This window comes from Capsicum annuum, chromosome 1 (assembly GCF_002878395.1).
Source record: "Capsicum annuum cultivar UCD-10X-F1 chromosome 1, UCD10Xv1.1, whole genome shotgun sequence".
Taxonomy (NCBI): domain Eukaryota; kingdom Viridiplantae; phylum Streptophyta; class Magnoliopsida; order Solanales; family Solanaceae; genus Capsicum; species Capsicum annuum.
This window is the reverse complement of record NC_061111.1, coordinates 19364354-19380488: the sequence shown is the minus strand read 5'-3', so window position 1 is coordinate 19380488 and position 16135 is coordinate 19364354. Positions and strand designations below refer to the sequence as shown.

General features: G+C 36.1%; 1 protein-coding gene and 1 long non-coding RNA gene across 3 annotated transcripts; both read left to right on the top strand.

Annotated features, from left to right (window-relative positions):
- The first annotated feature begins 1266 nt into the window (after nt 1–1266).
- Nucleotides 1267–15748, top strand: LOC107871044 (glycerol-3-phosphate acyltransferase, chloroplastic). 2 transcript variants are annotated; one of them, XM_016717839.2, is made up of 13 exons: nt 1267–1731; nt 7535–7632; nt 8514–8600; nt 8744–8841; nt 9612–9669; nt 11104–11205; nt 11294–11355; nt 11438–11548; nt 12192–12270; nt 13453–13572; nt 13649–13759; nt 15010–15188; nt 15293–15748. In XM_016717839.2, the coding sequence occupies exons 1-12, from the start codon at nt 1401–1403 to the stop codon at nt 15142–15144; spliced, it is 1392 nt and encodes a 463-aa protein (XP_016573325.2). In that variant the 5' UTR covers nt 1267–1400; the 3' UTR covers nt 15145–15188; nt 15293–15748.
- Nucleotides 5425–7204, top strand: LOC107867648. Its single transcript, XR_007043649.1, has 2 exons — nt 5425–6154; nt 6883–7204. It is a non-coding gene; the product is annotated as an uncharacterized LOC107867648 (long non-coding RNA).
- Nucleotides 15749–16135: the final 387 nt, after the last annotated feature.

The window sequence follows — 16135 nt, the reverse complement described above, 5'->3', positions numbered from 1 at the left end:
ATCGTTTTCTCATCTTATCCTCCGCGGTTCCACTGAAATCAATCTCACCTTATTTTGAATATCCTTATTCATAATCCTATATCTATTTCTTTGTCCACACGTTCATTGCATCATCCTTATTTCTACAACTTTCAATTTTTGAACATATGAAAGTTTTTAACCGGCCAACATTCTGTCCATACAACATAGTTGATTTAACCACTGTCTAGAACTTTTCATTAGGTTTGGTGACTCTTCTTATCATAGAAGACTCTAAATACAAGCTCCATTTCATCCGCTCTGCACCAATATTATGGGTGACATCACCATTTCAGCTCAAGTGGAATACATGTCATTGATATTTTGAAAAGGCACAATCCATAAATATATCCTTTTAACTTGGTTTTAGATCGTATCTATAACTTCTAACTTTGGGTGTGCACAAGTCGAATTTAGACTTGTATAAAGTTGACCAAGTAGACATATGTGTTCTATGTGTCATCCTACATGATCGATTCTCGTCCTCGATGACGTCTTACGTGTATTCTGCCACATAGGACATGTGCGTCTACTTGTTCAACTTTATATAAGTTTAAGTGTTTACTTATGCACATTCAAAATTAGAGGTCATATATGTGATTTGAGTACAAGTTGAAGGGCGTATTTATGTAGAAATCTTAGTAGCTTAGTTGGTTAGTTACCTGAACACCCATTTGGTGAGAGTTTGATTCCCACATTGTAATCCCCTCCCCCATTTTTTTTTTAAAAGAACGTATTTATGTACTATGCCTTTGAAAAATTTATTTAAACTTTTAATTGAAATGCAAATTCTCTTATCTCTTTCTTTCCAAAAAAGATTTAATTAGCGCAAACAATTGTACAATAATTTTTTTTTCACCATCAAAGTATGTGGTGCAGTGGATGAGGTTACTCCTCCCTTAATTAAAGGTCTCGGATTCGAGTTCTGAGTATGAAAAAATTCCTGGTAGGAAATGCTATCCCTGAATGAGACCTACCTTATCTGGCGTGAATTTGAATTAATCGAATTATACTACAGGTACCGGACACCGGATGAAAAACCCAAAAAAAATTCTTTCCTTCTGCTGAGAAAGGTAGGACCCAGAAGGGCCTATAGGCAATTGCCACAATTCGGAAAGAAAGGCGTACAGGTGTTACACGTGTCCAGATAAGTATAGCCCTTGTTCCACAAATCCCACAAAAGCCAATGAAATAATTGAAAAGAAAAAAAGATACAAAATAAAAAAGCTCAAATAACTGTATCACACACACACACAATTGGGCGATGAAAAGCACGTGCTCTCTCCCTCTCCTAATAAAAACACACACTCCCCTAATTCATTTCCCTCCTCACTTTCTATCCTTCACTTTTTCTCTCTAAAACCGTCTGCTCCTCTGGGGTCATGTTGATTCTCTCTGCTGCTTCTTCTTCTGCACGCATTTCGAGGCCGCCCTTATCTTCATTTTCAACTTTTGCTGCTTCTGCAGCTACTACTTCGAGGCTATTTCCGATTTCATGCTTTGGCGTGAAGTCGACCACTGTTGGGAATCGGAAATTACAGTGTGCAGTTTTTTGTGCTTCTTTGAAGGTACGTGGAATGGCGGAAATGATTGAAGATAACAAGGAGTTGAATTCAAGTACAGCTGCTGCTGCCGCCGCAATAGCTGTTACTGCTTCTGAGAACGATGAGCTTCCGCACTCCCGTGCCTTCCTTGACGCTCGCACTGGAGAAGGTTTTTGTTTCTACCTGTTTGTTTTTTCTTCAATTTGAAACATCTTGTGCATTTTCTGATCTATATTTCAATTCGAATCATCTTGTGCATTTTCTGCTCTATATTTCAATTCGAAACATCTTGTGCATTTTCTGCTCTATATTTCAATTCGAAACATCTTGTGCATTTTCTGCTCTATATTTCAATTCGAAAAATCTTGTGCATTTTCTGCTCTATATTTCTATTTGAAATATCTTGTGCATTTTGTGCCATCTCCGTGCGGTTTATTTTCTCTTTACTCTTTTTCTCTGTTGAAATATCTTGTGCATTTTGTACTATTTCAGTGCGTTTATTATCTCTGTACCCTCGTTCTCTGTTCAAATATATTGTTTATTTTCTCTTTACTCTCGTTTTCTGTTGAAATATTTTGTGCATTTTGTGCTATTTCAGTGCGGTTTATTTTCTCTGTACTCTCGTTCTCTGTTCAATATATTGTGCATTTTATTTCTGCGGTTTATTTTCTCTTTGCTCTTGTTTTCTGTTGAATTATCTTGCGCATTTTATGCTTTGTATCTCTACTCTCGCTTATTTTCTTCTTAAATTTGAACTATCTTGTGCATTTTGTGCTTTATATGTCCACTCTCACTTTTTTTCTTTTTTAATTTGAAGTATCTTGTGCATTTTGTGCTATTTCGGTGCGGTTTATTTTCTCTTTAATCTTGTTTCTGTTGAAATATCTTGTGCATTTTGTGTTTTGTATCTGTACTCTCGCTTATTTTCTTTTGAATTTGAAGTCTCTTCTGCATTTTTTGCTATTTGTAATCCAGTGCGATTTATTTTCTATTTGCTGTCGTTCTCTGTTGAAATATCTTATGCATTTTTGTGTGTAATATGTTTAATGACTATTGTACACATTCTCGCTACAATGCTGTTTTGCTGTCGAATGCATTGAAGTTCTCAATATTCTTCACAACTAACAATGCTGAATTTTTGTTAAATAGTACTAATATTTAACCTGAGGTCTCAATAGTTAAGTAGTACTAATATTGCATTAAGCGTGGAGTTTACAGTTAATTTTTGTCAAGTAATAATTGCTTTGCTGTCTAAACTAGTGAACTCTATGTCCAAGGTAAAAAAAATGATAGAGATCTAAGGTTTGTCTACTGTTTTATTTTTCCTTATAGTCCAATTAAATTGACTTGTAGGACAAAAGTTCCATTCTAAGAGATGAATTGGTTGGACGAGCAGTTTCAGTAGTGGTATTAATGTGATTGGCGTCGGCGTAAAATGCAATAAGAGTACTTATCCGTGGAAGCATGCTTTAACAGTTCAAGCGCCATTTCAATGATTTCTTTAACCTTAATACACTGAGTATAGTATGTTTTGGTGCGAAGGAGTTAATTGCTGTGAGGTAGAAGCAGTTACTAATTCATGATATAACATGTACATAGTAAAAACTTCATTCTCGGATTCTATGAGAACTTTTATTGATAATTTTCCAGAAGTTGGTTAGGCAACAATCCTTCTACATAGAAGTGCACTTTGTATTGAATAACGAGCTTTCTCTCGACTGTTTTTCATAGTTGACATTTACTACGAGCACATGTGAGCTTTTAATGATTGATTTTGGAATCACCAATTTACAATTGTCATATTTGGGACATTGAAGTCACCAGTTATACTTTCTGGGTATGTTGTTGTTGTTGAAGTCACCAGTTATAAGACTAAGGCATCAATTTTTGACATCTGTGGTAGTATCTCGTTTTTAGCACTTTACAAAAAGCTATTGCTCTTACAGTCACCATTCAATCTCCCGCTTTCTTCATTTGACTGCTTTCTTGTCTTCTGATATGCATGCATAATCACGTTCTGTTATTGCTGGTCAGCAATGTATAGTTGGTTCTTTAATGAACACACAATATGATTATTAAGGTAACTTTAGCTTTGTTAAGTAATGCGTGCCAGTTTTTGCATTTTGACCATTTTTTCCTCTTGATTGACAAAAAAGTCATAAATTTGTATGAAGCACCCATGGTTCTTTGTTTGGAAGTAGCTTACACTTCCCTTTGCTGTAGTTTACAAGTCTCAGAATCTTTCAAGTATTGTAAAATGAGGGACCTAGTTGGATCTTTTCCTGATAACACGTCACCTCGTTGGATCTCGACTTACTTAACACAGACTTGTACTCTGTTTGCATGTGGTTTCTAACTCAGTTGGGAAATAGCGACAAATACCATTCTGAAGAACTCGACGGTCTATATACCATTCTTATAGATTTTCTTTTCAAAAAAGTAGTTTAGAATGTGGAATGGAAGCTAAATTTCTTTCTAATTCTGGTCTTCCACCCTTTTGGATCTTCCTTATTGCTTTATGCATGTCATCATTATTACTATCTTATTACATGTGAAAGTGTAAACTGTGGAGTCAGGATTTTCAATAAGGGGTTCAGAAGTAAGCATACGATCTAGTCGAAGGGGTTTAAAATCTTCTATATATACTTTAAAAAATAATTTTAACATGTATAAATAGTATAATTTCCGCTGTAAGGGGTTCGGAAGAACCTCCTTGCCCAAAGGTGGTTCCGCCCCTGATATAAAGCACTTTAAACTAGTTTATCTCCGTGCCTAAGGGTGTGGCCTAGTGTCAATGAAGTGGGTTGAGAACCTGAGGTCTCAAGTTCAAGACAAAAGATACTAGGTGATTCTTCCCATATGTCCTAGTTTTGGTGGACAGAGTTACCTGATATCTGCTGCTTGTGGGGATGTGGCAGGTATCCTATAGATTCTCATTTGTTTGCACTTAATGGAGGTCTGAATCTGAATGGTTCAGACCATTAAGTGCATTTGTTTTTTATTAAGATTTTAGCTCTTAATAAGTCTGAATAGGTGTTAATCATTCAGATCTAGAATCAAGTCTTAATAGGTCTGAAGAGGAATTTTGGTGTTGGATAATATTCACTGTCACTCTATTCATAATCATCAATCATCACTACTAATCACCTCTGCCACCGCCACCATTGTCAACCACCACTAACCACCTCCACCAGATATCGCTATGAACCACTATTGTCAACTGCTACCACACCTACTATCTCTATTATTCTAATTATATTCACCATCGTCGTCAACAACACCATCATCATCAATCACTATCGGCCAATCGCTACTATCGACCAACTCATCTATCACAATTAGCACCATCGCTAACTATCACTAATACATTACAACCTCCACACATCTTTGGCCGCCACCATCACTAGTAATATCACCTCTACCATCACTTCAACCACTACCATCGCTACAATTTATCTCTACTGAAAACCATCTCCACCATCACAACTAACAACATCTCCAACTAACACCAACACATTGTCAAACCATCATGCATTCATTTTTCAGCCATCACAATCAACACCTCCAACTACGAACATCAAACAATGTCACATCACAACCACCACCACTACTATCAACCGCCACCATCATAACAGTCACTACAATACCAACCATCACAACTATCACCACCAACATTACTAATCACTTACATCACGACCATTATAAACCATCTCCACTATCACTAACAAACATAAATATTTTTTTCAATCAAATAATAATTTTATTGTATTAAATTACATACTTTTCTGATATATATAATTAGTTTTTTATTTGAATTATATTTTTTATTTTATTATATACACAAATAAATTTTTTTTGCACATTCAAATGTTGAAAAACAAACAGTCTTAATCATTCAGTTTTCAGATGTAGAGACAATATCTTAATCATTCAGATGTGCATTCAGATTCAGACATCTGAATCTTAAAAAAACAAATGCAGCCTTAGTCAAGATGCGCAAAAGCTGACCCAGACACTATTTTATTTTTGTTGAAGTAAATAGATTCATTCAAAGGCATCAAGAAGATGCAAACAGTAGAAGGATAAGTTAGTTAAGCTCCCCAAAATAAGGATTTGTAGCTTCTTTATAAGCTATAGAGCTAACAAAATCCAAGACGAGTTCTAAATTATTTACAGGGGTCATTTGGACCAGCTAAAGAGGCTAACTAGACACCTGCCTCGGAAAAGATTACTGGAAGTTGAAATTCCATGAAAACATCTTTTGTTTCTCTCTATCCATAAACACCAAAATATAGCACCCGGGATCATCATCCAAATACTCTTGATGGCTTTGTTAACTTCCCGTGAACTCCAACTTTCAAGGGCATCCCTAACAGAGAAAGGTGTGACCCAAGAAAGACCAAAAAAACAACAGCACATATTTCAAAGGTCTGAGGCAACAGGACAGTGCAGCAGCAAGTGGTTGACACTTTCTGTGTGCTTGTGGCAGAAGTAGCATCTGTTGGCAAGCTGGAATTTCTGTTTGGAGAGATTATCCTATATGAGGCATGAGTCAAGCAGTGCAGTCCAGCTGAAACATATCACTTTGATAGGTAGTTCAGTCTTCCATATATGCTTTCATGGCCATTTGTCAATCATGGACTTCCTTGAGCATAGACTGTGATAGCCTTCCTTGACTGTGTAGTGACCTTTTCTTGAGTTGCCCCATTTCAATCTATCAGGATCTTGGGGTGAAAAGGAGCAAGACTGCAATTTGGCAAAAAATGCTAAGATGTCATTAAGTTCCCAGTCATAAGGTTTCTCCTGAACCTTATGTCCCAATTGTCATCTAATATGTTGGATGCGATGGTAGAATCTGGTTCAGCTGCAATGGTGTACAAACTTGGGAATTTCTCACTCAAAGTTGTATCCCTGAACCATATGTTATATTAAAAAAAAATTAGTTCATCTCCGATGATATATTCTTTTATGGACTAGAAGAAGATCATCCAGCAATAATTACATTTAAAGAATTTTAACTTGGCGTAAAAGTTACTCTTTAAATCGTTGCCTGCAAAATGCGGAACCACCCTAGCCAGCAGCAGGAAAAGTGTCCATGGAAGAAAACTTGGAAGAATAAAGTACCTCACAAAATTTGCATGTTTTGTATGGTTGCTAAAAAGAAAACCGTCCTTACACAGGATAACCTGATGAGGAAAGGGATAACTCTATTTTCAAGAGTAGAAACTGTTAATCACCTATTTATACACTAGAGTTACAGGACAGCCATGGAGACTATTTCTAAGTCTCAAAGGCATCTATTTGTTTGATGCCTGGACAGATTATAGAGACACTACAAAGTTGGGAGGAAGTGAAGCTGCTGGCAAAGAACAGCAACAGGTGGAGAGTCATCCTAACTTGTATTTGGTGGACAATATAGAGGGAAAGGAATTCTAGATGTTTTCAGAACATAGAAGATAGTGTGCAACAGGTCAAGTTGAATTGTATCTTGACTCTATGTTTTTGGTGTAATCAGCTATACTCTAATGATCATGTCTCTAATATTGATGTACAAGACTCATTATAGACATAGGATCATAGATAGTGGAATTTGTAAATATGATTTCAGTTTGACTCTAGTAGTGATCTGTTCTCATCGAATATACACAGCTACCAGCTTCAAAAAAAATAATTGTACAAATGGCAGAATTGCTGCAAAATTCTAGAAAACTTCGCCTTAGAAGGATTTAGAAACCTATTAGGATGATTTTGGCAGTTGCAAGTGTAAGACCTTTGCTTCTGATGCTTATCTAGTTGCCTTGCCATCTTTTAATGTCTTAATTTTTTTTGTTTGCTAAATTTAAACGTATTGCTCAGCGTACGATTCCTTTGTCCTTGTGCAGATACATTATTTTGGTAGATCTTTTCTAATTGTTTTGATTGAACCTTTTTCTGTCCCCCCCCCTGCATTGACTGTTCTATTTCGTGTGCAGACTTGTTATCTGCTGTTCGAAAGGCTGTGGAAGATGAAAAACTGCCACTTAATATTGCTGAAGGAATGGAGGAGCTGTATCAGAACTATCGGAATGCAGTAAAATAACTTTCTTCGGACTTGTGAATAGATGTACTTTTTAGGTGCTGGGTCATGGGTGCTTTATTCACTTCGATGAGTTTGCTCATATGCAAGTCTTCTTGCATGAACATACTTTCTGGGGTATAACATGTGTTTTAAGGTTACTAAAGAACAATATTATAGATTTAAGATGATTAAATTTATTTTGTTTCTTCTATTGTGTTTGATCATTTGGATTTTAGTGGATGGTATTATATAACTACATGCTGTTGGTAAGAAAAAATAAGTTCACGGTTAAAAATGAAGGCACCAAAACCTTTCTGTAGTGTATCAATAGCGGTATGTCATGACTTTTTGCAACCAATTATGTTGAAAAACGCTAGTACGAGGCCAAGTAGTTTCAGAAAATAACCTGACAATAATAGGTTAAGCCCTTGTTAAGATTCTAAATATAGTCTAACTCTCAACATATTCAGTATCATTTCTTCCTAGAGCATGGAAGATATGATCTTGGGATGGCAAAACACTAACAAAGATAAATCTAGAGAAGTTGCTTATATTTGAATGTTTGTCTTTTCCTGCGTTGTCCGCACGTCTTTCTTGTTCCTACATCTTGAGTATATCTCAATTTAAATATCGAAGAATAACTCCACTGCTCACTTCCTCTTTCCAGCTAAACTGTAGAGAATTTCATTTATTTCATTCTTGGAAGACTACTTTTTTTAGACTTATCATATTGTCTATCTGTTAGGATTTACTTTATTCATGATACTTATGTGCTTTTCTTTGAATGAGACCGAGTTTGTTGACATCTGGAATCATTTCACAATTTCGTTTTTGTTTATTTGGAACTTTTTATGGTCATGTGCGCCTCTTGATTTTTCCTGATTTTGTTTAAGGTTTTACAAAGTGGAGTCCCCAAAGCAGATGAGATCATCCTGTATAACATGGCTCTTGTATTGGATCGTGTTTTTGTGGATGTGAAGGTAGTTCTCTGCCATGTAAATTTTCAATTCACGCTAGAAGTTTCCCCTATGTCTATGTTTCTCTTTACTTCATCCAAGTATACACATATTCTATCAAGTTGTCAACATGTAACATTGTAAATGTAGCAATGCTCTTATTTCAGGATCCTTTTGAGTTCTCGCCGTATCACAAGGCCATCCGTGAACCTTTTGACTATTACAAGTTTGGTCAAAATTACATCCGCCAGTTAGTTGATTTCAGGTGAGTCTCAGTTCTCTCTGTAGTGTTACGGATCGTGCAATAGTTTGACTACCTTAACAATTGAGTGTGGTTCTTTCAATCTGGTTAATGATTGAATTCAAATGTATTTTTTGATTGTTTGATAGTTAGTTAGTCTATAACACATTGCTGAGTTGTGTGGGTTGACTTACCAATGAAGAGTCGACGCTTAGCCTTTCATGTAAACTACTATGACGTGGGGATACAGTTTCCTCTCTCCATTTCAATTCATATGTCTTAATGTGACTGGACGTGGTGTTTAAGGTAGGGATATTTTTTAATCTTGTGATCTTGAACTAAAAATATAGGGACTGTATCAAAAATGACCTTGATTCTTGTGTTCTTATACATGCTATGTAGGATGTTGGAATTAAAGAGTTGAGCATACCAAAAAGGGAAGTAAGACACATATTTAAAAACAAAGGCTAAAGTTGCACATTATTGAGTAGTGGATAGGAAATTCAAAATTTGTAATTCTTGCGGATGAAGTATGATGTTAGAGGGTCGGTTGAGTTGTTCAAGGAACTCCCTGCTTTGCCTCTACCAGGGCATTGGCGAACAATATCTCTCCATTATGGACAAGCATAATGCTGCTATCAAATTTTTCTAAAGCAGCTTTAGAGAGTGCATATCAAATGTGGCTATTAGAAATTAATCTTTCTTTGGTTTTTGCATTGAACTAAATAGCCTTGTGCCCTGCAGATATCATGATTTACTTTGGACTCTAACCTCTGGTATTTCTGAGTTCTTAGGAGTTCTTATGTTGGGAATATCTCAGTTTTTGGTGAAATGGAAGAGAAGCTTAAACAGGTTCGGCATTTCAGATTGTCAATGTGTTTCTACTTGTTAGTTTCTTCTGTATATATGCTAATTAGTATGAATAACAAGGGGATAGCTATTCCATTGTCAACTGTTTAAAGTGAAACTGTTAAATTGTGAAACTTCATACAGGCATGCATGACAGCATGAGATCTCACTGGACACATGTCATGAAATAATACACCCAAGCATAAAGCACTTTTCTTGTTCTTGTACTGGTTGGAAATCATGGTAAATCAGATGAAAAAGGTTCTGCTAATTGATGTTTATATAAGATCTGCTTATTGTGGGTCCGCTTGCTTTAATATGGGTTGGTTAGAGAGAGAGAAATAGGAGAGTTTTTGAAGGTAGTAGATTCGAGTTTCTCTCAATTTCACAGTAGTTTCTGTTCCCTTATTTTCTTTTGGTGCACAAAGAAAGTTCCTTGCTGTATAGATGATTGGGTGGAGTTGTAGTGAATTGTATCGTTTTGTAGATTCTTACCTTTTGGTATACCCTTTGTATACAACTGTTTATGGCCATGTATAGTGTATGTGAAAAAAATACTTGATTAAAAAAAAAAAGAAGATCTGCTTAATTATTCCTTGACTAACCAAGCAATGCTGGAAGATTTTTCTAGAGCAGATTCTCAAAACTTGAGCTTAACATTACTTTGCTTTTCAGACCTCCTACATGAAGATCCATATTTTCTTCTTATTCGCCTTACTTGGATGTACCAGATCACTTCTCCTAATTTCCTCTCTATTCAGCCGCTTCCTTGGTTGGGGGATGAATTTATATAAGACTTCGTGACTCTTCGGCTTTAATACATTATATGATTAAACCTCCAAAAGAATAGTAGAAGCTCTGAAGTAGGAATATCTACCTATTTCCTGGAACTTCCGGACTTCTATTATCTTTTGCTTGATGGTTTGTCCGTCTTTGTATTGAAATATTTTAGGTATCTTTCTCATTCTATGTGCTTTGTCAAGGAAAGTTACTTGCCAGTTGATGTATGTGCTCTTCTTTTCCATCAAAATTATATGCTCACTATTTAAACAAGAGATACAAATAGTAGTCTTGGCTCAAAATGTTGAGGGTGGATCAACTATCTCTTTATCGCCTGCATGGCCACTGCATCTAAAGGATCTTCTTATAAACTTGAACATTCTTATTTGATGCGGTATAGGACTAAACTATAGATGGAGAACTCTTGAGTGCGTACTGTACACTCTATCAAAAAAAAAAAAAAAGCAAAAAAGAATGTTACTGTAGAACTTTACTTCTCTCTTGATAGTTGTTTTATTATTCATTTGTTGTTAATAAAGCTCAAACTAAATCGCTGATATGTTTGTCCAGTTCTTTATTGTATGGGTTTTTATACATTGTCTTGATTGTTTTTTCTGTTGCCCTTACCGACTCACTATCTCTTTATACTAATTTCAGGGTGATAATGTTGTCTTGATGTCCAACCACCAAAGTGAAGCCGATCCTGCGATTATTGCGCTCTTGCTTGAATTAAAGCACCCAGATATTGCTGAGAACATTGTTATAACCTTTTTCACCCTATTGTACTTTATAAGATAATTCTAACTCAAGTAGCTTAATTCACTAGACTACGCTTACTGGTAAACAGATCTATGTTGCGGGTGATAGAGTTATTACTGATCCTCTTTGCAAGCCATTCAGCATGGGAAGGTGCTTATTTGGATAGCATTGTCAAAGTATGTACAGAAATCATCATTTACTTTTAGACATCTAACAAACTTAATATGTCTAGGAATCTCCTTTGTGTGTATTCAAAAAAGCATATGAATGATGACCCCGAACTTGCTGATATGAAAAAGAGAGCAAACACAAGAAGCTTGAAGGAGATGGCTATGCTATTGAGGTACTTATGTTGCTATTGCTCTGTCTTTCTTCGAGTATTTGGTGAAGCTTTGACTTTGCAAGTTGTAATACCAGGCAGTCTTGGGGTTTTATTCTGGAGACATTAGTATACAATTTTATCCTGTGCCAATCTGTCATTAAGATTTTTTCTGTTAAGTACTGCAAAAAAATCGAAGATTTCCTCTTCTAAGCGCTATGTGTAGTGAACATGATTAATTGGCAAGCTAAGACTAATATTGCATGTGTGCTCCTGTTCATCTTCTCTAGCTATCGGAAAAGCTTGTTGCTCAGATGTGTGGTAATTCTTTCAAGAGGGGTTCACCCTGCTTGATTATTCTGCATGGAAGAAAATCATAGAGCAAGTTGCGGTAGAAATGACTTCTAATATGAATGTGTGTAGAAGATAATAAAGATATGATGGATGGAGGTTTTCTCATGATCATGGATGTGAAATTCAATAATCATCCACTATATAACTACTTTATCAGGTTCATAAGTCAAGTCCTAGTAAACTGTTGGTTTAGTTATCACAATAGTAGAAGAGGACATCCGATGATACATGTGTCTTTGGCAATTCGAGATAGCCCAATATTGCTCTTTTTGATGGAAGCATAAATCTGAGGATACATTTACTTGTGGTCCAGGGGTGGATCAAAACTAATATGGATTGCTCCTAGCGGTGGAAGAGATAGGCCAGACCCTGTTACAAAAGAATGGTCTCCGGTAAAATTCTTTTTTATGTTTAATTAGTGTTGTCTTTCCATGTATTTATTTTTTCATTCTTTTTTGATGGATGTACATTTACAAGCTTGGATGTTTGGACAACATCCTTTCCTTGACAAGATATTTTCTCCATGTCTTTCCATGTGACTCTGTTTTAACAGTGGAGGGGTTTAAGATGTTAATTTGACTCTGTATTTTATTAGTGGTAGTATAGGAAAATTTTTACATAGTGGTTCAAAAGTTAATTTGATGAAGAAACCACTGAAACAAATTTGAATTTGAATAGCTAAATGAATTTGAATTCTCGAAAGTTGTATAAAATAATGATATAAGCGGAACATTTTGGGAAGTGACAAAAGTAGAAGAACTGTCAAAATTTGGAGTGGAGGATGTAAGTGTTGCTAGCGTATTCATTCTTTTAGTTGATTCTTAATTCCTTTGCGGGGTGATGTGCTTTGCCTGCCCTTGAAATAGGGTTAAGGCTCCCACATGTTCTGGATTACATCGGATGCCAGTTTACATCTTAAGATTTTTTTCCACTGATTTAATTTTCTGCTGTTCTTGATTGCTTCTTGCTTGGTGAACTTCTTTAGGGGGTAAGTTAGAGTTGTCCGGCCTGTTGTTTCAATAATTTGTGTTCCTGACCAATAACCGACTAGCCATTTCCTTGGTGAGGTTGTTCATGACTCTTTAAGAGAATAGTCGTCTGCAGATGTGTGCTGGGCACTTTATGATTCAGTGGTCAGAATATGTTGGCATTATTTGCCTGAACTTTAAGCGAGAGTTAACTGTTCGTATCCTATTGAGATTGCATGGACACATGCCATGGTTCACTGTTTCATATTCTGTATGTTCAGCAATAAACTTCGCCATTACATTTGTTCTGGGGTGAGGTAGATAAGCTGTGATAATATCTCGTTTTCTCTAGCATAGTTCTATGTATATAATGGACAAAAAGAAAAGGGTAGCCCGGTGCACTAAAGCTATCGCTATGCGCGGTGTCCGGGGAAGGGCCCCACCACAAGGGTGTATCGTACGTAGCCTTACCTTGCATTTCTGCCAGAGGCTGTTTCCAAGGCTTAACCATTTTGATTATTTTTCAAGGAACATGTGTTTGGTTTATAGTTGTTAATTGATTTTGAGCAGCCCGTGGTTGAGAACATTTTGATTGTCTTTCTTCAGGCACCATTTGATGCTTCTGCGACAGACAACATGAGGAGGCTTGTAGAACATGCTGGTGTCCCTGGTCACATCTATCCTCTAGCAATATTATGCTATGATATTATGCCCCCTCCGGCCCAGGTTGGCCATTGTGTCAATTATGTTTGTTTCTGTAATGACTACACATTTTCACATATCCCTGCCTGCTTATGTACAGGTTGAGAAAAATATTGGAGAGAAAAGAGTTGTATCTTTTCATGGAGCTGGAATATCCGTGGCACCCAAAATTGATTTTCGTGAGGTTGCTGGTACTTTGGAGGACCCTGAGGTTAGTTGTCAAGGGAATCCACTTTGGTTTCATACTTTAATTATTGGAAGCTTTTCTTGAACTAAATTCTGCAGCCTAATGGGATTTTAGTGATATTTGTTGGGGAACCTGGGGTAACTTATTCTATTTAATGGAGAATGAAAGGAGGAAAGTTGGACCAATCTCTTGTGCTTTCCTATTTGAGGCCAAAATGAACAGCTATTTGATCTTTGCTAAGAGACGGGTGCATCAGAAATTTTGATTCCTTATTCTCTTGTTGGTGGAAAGTTAAGAAGTAAAAAACTCCACAGGAACTATCAATATGCAAGTAAAACATTCATCCAACACTGTTTTTTTCTGTTCATTTTTTGTCAAGTTAATTCTATAAACTGAAGCTAAATATGCATCTATAGCTTGCTGAGGATAGTACAATCTGTTCCCAAATCGAAGGAAAAGAAAATGAAGAAAAATTGGATGTTTTGTGATATTTTTTATCCTTTAAAATAAGATGTATTCTTACCTTCAATGTATCAAAAAAGAAAATATTGTTTTCCATGAAATTCAAATGAATGATGAACTTGCCCAGAGTGTCAATTTTATTGGAAGTTGGCTGATGAGACTTCAGTTCCACTAATAGCCAATATAAAGCCGCCTTCTTTGGGTGTAAATTGACTTGTTTGGCTGACCACCTTTGTTATCTGTGCTCCTTATATTTTAAGCTGGCTGTACTTGACTGTTGTACTATTGTTTTTTCTACCTCCAACTTCTGTAGTTTCAGTTTTCTGTTGCAAAATTCTTCTCTTCCCAGACCCTTTCAGACCTTCAACTCAAACATTTTGCTTTTGCCCATCTTTTCTATCATTCAATAAAGAAGTTGGTTTAACTAATTTCACTGCCTTCAGACCTTAAGCTCAAACATTTTCCACTTACCTCTGCTTCCTGTTGTTAAGGAAATGGTTTCACCAATTCAGTGCTCTTTCTTTTCACTGTAAGAATTCTCTTTAGGTGTTTTATTCCTTGGGTTTCTATCTTAAATTGGTGTCCGAGTTCGCAGCCAAAGATTTGCATATTAGTTTTACGAGATGCTATTGGAACTTATGTTTTCTTTTGTCCTGCGCCCAAATATAGATAGGAAATGCATTCTGGCTGGTTTTTTTGATCAAGGAAATGAGAGATGAATCAAAGAAAGCTACAAAAGAAATTGCACACCGCAAAATTAATTGCATCTAAAAAATAAAGGGTCTTAAGAGTATATACTGTTCTTAATGCAGGCTAAGATGGTGTATACAAAGGCACTTTATGATTCTGTAAGCCAGCAGTACAACGTGCTAAATTCTGCTATACATGGCAAACAAGGACTGGAGGCATCAATACCTAGCGTTTCATTATCACAACCATGGCAGTAGCTTCAGTTCCAACTTTATTTTTCATACCTTGCTGCTGTAGTCAGGTATGTACTTCTCCCACGAAAGATCTGTTGAATAACTTTGAAACCAGAACGAGTGGCCTTTATTCCTATCTCTTATTCTTGTTTGGTGGGTATATATTTGCTAGTTTGCAGATGTTTGTTTGGCAGTTATAAATGAAATCACAAGGATAACACTCTCAATCTATCCAACGCTTGCATATGGTGGTCTATGCAGAAAGTAGTCCAGTTGATACAAACAAGTAATTCTCAAAGTTACAGCAAACATAAAGCAAAGGAATTTTTTGGCAGGGCTTAGATAATTCTTTTGACACGAGTGTACAGTTGCTTTACCTTGTATTACCAAATGTTGGCTCTAAATCTGTTAGTAATGATAGCTTTCAAGCACTGTAGTTCTGACTTTCAAATGTACGTAGCTATCCTAGATTGCTCATTTTGCCTTTGAAGCGGTAATCCAATTTGTTCGGAGCATAATAAATGATGCTCTGCGACAGTTCCGTCTGTGTTGTAGTTTCTATGATGATGAGATGCTTTGATGCAACATTTTACATTGTATTGTGTCAAATACAGGCAGATTTAGTTTCTACGATAGTGGCTATTGAGCCATTTCCTAAAATAGACTTATCTAATTTTCTCTACGAAGAGGTAAATCCAGGATGCGGAACTTTGGCAGTTCTGTATGGTGTAATGTGATCCTTTTGATCAATCTGAGTCGCACACTTCTTTGATCGAGTGTTTACCTTATCATGGTAGTTACAAATTACAATAATCCCAATGAAACTCCTAACGAAAGCAAAACTTGAAAGGACCTTCTGCATAATGCCTAATTGACCCCAATATTTAATTAATCAAATACTAATTATTGTTTACAAACATCTTTTTAATTTATCTAATTCATCAAAAATGGCATTTTTGATAGCACTTTCAAAAAAAGCTTTTCAAAATAAATTGATAATAAAAATTTTGGCACG

Coding starts and splice junctions, on each gene's coding strand:
- LOC107871044 (XM_016717839.2), top strand. CDS start 1,401: ATGTTGATTCTCTCTGCTGCTTCTTCTTCTGCACGCATTTCGAGGCCG. Junction 11,206..11,293: donor CAGATATTGCTGAGAACATT/GTTATAACCTTT, acceptor ACTGGTAAACAG/ATCTATGTTGCGGGTGATAG. Junction 13,760..15,009: donor GTACTTTGGAGGACCCTGAG/GTTAGTTGTCAA, acceptor TTCTTAATGCAG/GCTAAGATGGTGTATACAAA.